General features: G+C 39.8%; 1 protein-coding gene across 1 annotated transcript in view; it reads left to right on the top strand.

The window, feature by feature from the left end:
- The first annotated feature begins 709 nt into the window (after positions 1-709).
- The window catches only part of pip4p1a (phosphatidylinositol-4,5-bisphosphate 4-phosphatase 1a), a 20,649-nt gene continuing 15,296 nt past the window's right edge, over positions 710-6,062 (top strand). The window contains exons 1-4 of the mRNA XM_057858167.1: positions 710-968; positions 2,865-3,058; positions 4,439-4,545; positions 4,746-4,851. Coding sequence (XP_057714150.1) covers positions 851-968; positions 2,865-3,058; positions 4,439-4,545; positions 4,746-4,851 — 525 coding nt within the window. The 5' untranslated portion in view covers positions 710-850. The remainder of the gene's footprint in view (positions 969-2,864; positions 3,059-4,438; positions 4,546-4,745; positions 4,852-6,062) is intronic.

Below are 6,062 nucleotides of genomic sequence, written 5' to 3'. Positions count from 1 at the left end.
TACTTCTTGAGGGTTTTAGAGCCACCTAGTGGACAGATGTTGCAGTGGGGCAAACATCACGTCTGAACTAGCCAAACTTTTTTTTTCGTTAAATTGTTTCAGAATTTTTTTCATTGCTTTTCAGGACAATTTTTTTTTTCTTCTTTAAAACATGCTTTCTCATTTTTTTTTTTCCTCAACTGAATATTCCTAAGGGAAATCATTACTTTCTCAAATGTCAAAAATTATCTTTTTGAAAAAGCAGTTATCAACTGAAATGTAAGACTTTTCAACTCAAGTTTATATCCAGCACAGTATGAAACGTTTTAATCAAATGAACAATTAATATATTTCTTTGTAATTATACAATTCCTCCAAAATTCAACTTTTACTCAAGATGTATTATTCCTGCAACTTTTCAAATACATAACCTTGTTCTAAAAGATTTTATTTTTAACGTGACATTTTCTTGATTTTTTTTCATTGCAGTGTGGCCCATAATATACCATAATACCACACCCTTGTCCTAGAAATATGCAGCTCAAATTGTCCCAAAAATAAAAAACAACCACAAAAAAGTTGAAACACAACACCCCCCCCCCCCCCCCCTTTAATGGTAACGAGTATTGTCTCAAGTAATCAGTAAGATCAGAGGAGATAACAGTGCACAGGTCAAAAATGACTATCCAAGGAGCATTTTTGGTGATTGTGCGCATGCGCACGCGTTATGTTACCGCAGCAGCGGGAGCGTGGTCATGTGACAATTGCGTTTCCGACACAACAATACAGCACAAGATCGCGTAAGCAAGCGCTCCTGTCGCTTTCCCCTCCCTCCCTACGTGCCTGGCAGGCTCGCTCTCTCTTTCTCGGCATGGCGGACGGCGAGAGGTCCCCGCTCCTGTCAGATCTGGGCGACGGCGCCCTGGGCAGCGGCAACGGCGGCCTGTCGCCCGGCGCAGCGCCCTATGGTGTGGCCAGCAAGCCGCAGGGTGGGTAGCCGCTGTGTGTTCGCGCTCACACTATTCCGCCCCGAGTAGCCGGATGCTAACAGCTAGCTCTACGCTGTCACAATGACAGAACCGGCCCGTGGTGCTTGTTTTTACAACGGGAGAGGATGTCGGGATGTTGTCTCTGGCAAAGAACAAGCGCATTTGACTATGTGTTCTCTAAGTACCTGAACGCATCACTACGGCTAACCAGCTAACCGCTCTGTTGTAATAGCTTTCTAGCTAACTCTTGTTTTCACCCCACACTACTTGTTAACCGTCAAATTGAAGTCTTGTACGCCACAGCAAAGTTAGTAGTTTTAGAAAATACAGTGGTTAAATTTGAAGCGCGTATCGTAGCTTAAATCGAACACAATTAAGCTAATTGTGCTGGTTCACTGGTTAGCAAAATCAAGAAACACTTGTTTTGATTGACATTCCGCGCGGTCAACCAAAAGATGATGGAAGGCGGGTCTAAGCACCCTCTGGTCAATGAGAAACTGATGTGTGAGAAGTTGCGTTCAATTGTCAGATTACTGTTGTTGTAAAACTCGCATTTATAGCAATTTTAACGAACGTTCACTCATTTTCAAGAAAATTAGCCATCTAAATTGATATGCAGTCGGACATATGAAATTCGTTGTATGGTTGGGTGGATCCCCTTTAAGCATTCCTGAAGCGTTTTCTGGATTAAACCTGCTTTGAAAGGCTCAGTAAACTTAGGCTTCGTAGTTTATGATCTCTATTATTTAGCTGCGATTTATTTACAGCATTGTGGTCGTGTTGTAAGGGATTAACTTCGCTTAATTAGAAAATAATTAAACAAGTATGTGCTGTTTTGATCGCGATCAGCGCGAGAAGCACCAATTTTGATTGACACGTAATACAAGCCAATGGAAGATGTCGGGGGAAATGTCCAATCGTGGCTCTGACCAATGAGGGTGATTTATGAAGAGATGCGTTCAAATGTCAAGTTACGTCTACGTAATGTTAAAAGTCACCTTTAATAATGTCTATTTCTGTTCAAATTCAAATATTTCATCTCTTGTAATCCAATTAATAACATATCGCAATATGTATCATATGCATTTTGACTTTCTCCATCTTCATTGGTTGGATCACACTTTCAGCATTCCAGAAGTGTTTTTCTTGCAAAAGCTGCTTTAGGAAAGCAGAACTCGAGACCAAATCTTATTAGCTTGTTAATCATAAAGAGGTCACTTGTCATGGGAATGGAGACTTTCTTTCTTTTCAATCCAATTGTATAAAACCCTTGTTTGTCTATCCTGTTTTCTACCTTGACTGTTGAGGAATTCTACAACAACTGTTAGCAAAAAAGATGTTTAATTTCAGGGAAATTTTACCTTAAAATGGAGAAAAGAATGCTTTTTATGTTCAGATTTACTAGAATATATCTAAAAGTTTACAATAATAAATGGCATAATATTATAAAAACCAAGCTGTGTTATTGCAATAAACAAAGTCAATTCAGATAGGAGAAACAATTGTATATGAAACGAAAGGTGGTCAAAAATGTTGTACCCTTTAAAGGCCTGCAACATGAAGCATTTTTCAGAGAATTTTTTTTTTTTTTTTTTTTTTTTTTTTGGTCAAATGTGAGGGGGAAAATCAAAATGAATACGTGTAATAAGCGCTCTAATATCTATAAACCTTGCTAAATCCTGATTTTTTTTTTCTCATGTAACCTGCAGATGCATGTGTTGACATCCATCATTTTTCTTTTTTGGAGAAATTTCAAAATTCTGAATTAGTGTCAAAATCATGAAATTCTAAGTATCAAATGTGATACATTTGGCTATAAAGGGTTAAGAGAAGAAGCATCAAGTGATTTTTTTTTTCTGATATATGGTTTTGTCTTCTATTTTGTTTCCCGTTCAGGCTTCCCGCCTTTCCCAAGCCCCACTCAGCCGTCGGTTCTGCTTGGCGAGGATCCGCCTCCTTACTCGCCCCTCACCTCGCCTGAGAGCGGCAGCGCGCCTGTTATAAGCTGCCGGGTTTGCCAGAGTCTCATCTCGGTCGAGGGCAAAATCCATCAGCACGTGGTCAAGTGCGGTGTGTGCAACGAGGCCACGGTATGTACTAACAACCCTCGAGGAAAAAGACCACTAATTTGCCTCATGGAGATTAACTTAACGTAACGTCAGTGAGTTCATTATGGGGTTTGTCATGTTGCCATTGTGCGCATGTTTGCAGGAGCATTTCAACATTTATTGTTTTTTGCCAATCCCTTTCAGAGCAATTTCCAATATTGCTGGATATTTCGGAGCATTTTGACTGACCTTTTAAGACTGACGCAACTGTTCTTTTCTGTGCCAATTTGAAAAACAGAGGTACTGAAAGAATGGACTCTTTCACTTTTTTCCTTACTTTCTGTTCCTGTTTTCTGTTAGAAATCAGACTAATTGAGCTTTTTGTGAAAAGAAACATAAAGCAGAGCAGTGACAATGCTTTTTTTTTTTTTAGCAACTCAAAAACTAACAATAATAAAATTAAGGAAAGGCTTTGGATTAGGGGATAATTATTTATTTCTAGATATATGAAACACTGCATGCACACTGCTAACTCGTCACGTCTCCAGTTTGAACATCAAGGCTTTTTTTTTTTTTTTAATAAACATGGCCTTTGGCAGTCACGATCGCAACATGAAAATGTTATAACGAGTAAGTCAGTGGCATTAAATGGCTAGATCAGTGGTTCTTAACCTAGCTAAGGGTACTGAACCCTGCAAGTTTTACATGTACATACAATGAACCCCTCAGGATCAAACAATAAAGCAATTTGTTTCAAATTCAAAACCGATATAGCTAAGCTATAGCAAGCTAATTGTGCCTTTTGCTGTTGATTTTCATGTTGGATGGATGGATAGATGGACGGATGTCTACATTCTCATTTTAGTGTTGTATCCTTGATTCACATACTATTTTTATAGTGTAAAATATGCATTTTTTTTTTTCTGTTATTCTTCCTCGTACCAAGTACGGGTCAACCTTCCACTGAGCAAACCAGTTTCTCCTCCCATTAGATAGAGGGAAAGCAGTTGAAAGAATTGGAATTATCTTGTAGTTTGGGGGCAACCAGTCCAAAACTTGGTCTAAAACAACACTTTGCCTTTAGTCAGTGTACGAAAAGAGGGTACTGTTTGTCTTAACATTCGCCGAACCCCTTAGACTTACTCAGCGAACCCCTGGGGTTCAATCAAACCCATGTTAAGAATCACTGGGCTAGATTGTAGTTGATAAATATAAAATGACCACCACACAATGAATATATGTGTAGTTTTAACAAAAACTGTGAGTAAGTGAGTGAGTATTGCACATAAAACAAACCATCACGGTTTAGCTGATGGGCGACAAGCACTACCTCCTCTCCATCCAGCTCTGCCACGCTCTTATTTCACATGTTAGTTGTGAGTCCATGTGAAGTGAGGAGTTCCTTTCTGCTCCTCTGTGCAGCCCATCAAGAATGCACCGGCGGGAAAAAAGTATGTGCGCTGTCCCTGTAACTGCCTGCTCATCTGCAAAGTCACATCTCAGCGGATCGCCTGTCCGAGGCCGTACTGGTACTTGCATTACTCTCTCATCGCACTGTGAAAGTGAAATAAAAGCTGAGTGTGGATGTGAAAGTGTGTCTGTGAGAGCGAGAGAAACTACAAATAATTAAAAAAATAAAAACAAATATATACAGACTAATACAGTGTATGCGTGGGTGCATTGTTAATATTTGGGCCTTATTCATCATTGTTTATGTAAATGGTTACAGTAAGAGGATAATCAACCTGGGTCCGGTTCATCCCGGTCCAGCCAGTCCAGACCCCCAGCCAGCCGGTGCCCGCGTGTCCTGTGGGCACTGCAGTAACACCTTCTTGGTATGTCATGGTTTCATTTTCAATTCATTTATATTCGGTTGACCATCTTAGTTAGCCTGATATCAAAGTCTCCAATCAAGCTTGAGGTCTTATCGCTTCATGAGTTTCATTAATATTAGTAATGATAACATATGTTACATATGCTTTATTTTTCATTTTAAATCAAATTCATTGTGCCCACCGGCTGGACACCAAACATACTTACACATACAGTAGAATTTTTTTTTTTTTTTTAAATAAAAGAAATGTTCATAAAAAGTATTTTTAAAATAATGTGGAAAAAAAAATAATGTAATAAAATGATCATTTGACACAAAACTCCAAAAATTGGCACCATCAGCCTAATACTTGGTAGCACAACATTTTAGACAAAATAACGGCGAACAAACACTTCCGGTATCCATCAGTGAGTTTCTAACAATGCTCTGCTGGAATTTTGGACCATTATTCCTTGGCCAACTGCTCCAGGTCTCTGAGATTTGAAGGATGCCTTCTCCAAACTGCCATTTTCAGGTTTCTCCACTGGTGTTCTATGGGATTAAGGTCTGGACTCCTTGCTGGCCACTTAAGAAGTCTCCAGTGCTTTCCCCCAAACCTTTTTCTAGTGCTTTTTGAAGTGTGTTTTGGGTCATTGTCCTGCTGGAAGCCCCCTGACTTCTGAGGGAGACCCAACTTTCTCTCACACTGGGCCCAACACATTATGCTACAAAATTTGTTGGTAGTCTTCAGACTTCATAATTCCATGCACATGGTCAACCAGTCCAGTGCCAGAGGCAGCAAAGCAACCCCAAAACATCAGGGAACCTCCGCAATGTTTGACTGTGGGGACAGTGTTCTTTTCTATGAAGGCCTTGTTTGTTTGTTTTTCGTGTAACTCTGTTGATTCCTTTTCCCCAAAAAGCTCTACTTTTGTCTCATCTGATCAGAGAACATTCTTCCAAAACGTTTTTGGCTTTCTCAGGTAAGGCAAACTCCAGCCTGGCTTTTTTTATGTCTCTGGGTCAGAAGTGGGGTCTTCCTGGGTATCTTACAATAGAGTCCCTTTTCATTCAGATGCCGACAGATAGTACGGGTTGACACTGTTGTACCCTAGGACTGCAGGACTGCTTGAACTTGTTTGGATGTTAGTCGAGGTTCTTTATCCACTATCCGCACAATCTTTCGTTGAAATGTCTCTTCAATTTTTCTTTTACGTCCACATCTATGGAGGT

Source organism: Corythoichthys intestinalis, chromosome 14 (assembly GCF_030265065.1).
Source record: "Corythoichthys intestinalis isolate RoL2023-P3 chromosome 14, ASM3026506v1, whole genome shotgun sequence".
NCBI classification, from domain to species: Eukaryota; Metazoa; Chordata; class Actinopteri; order Syngnathiformes; family Syngnathidae; genus Corythoichthys; species Corythoichthys intestinalis.
The sequence above is the reverse complement of the archived record's forward strand: the minus strand, read 5'-3'. Positions and strand labels throughout refer to the sequence as shown.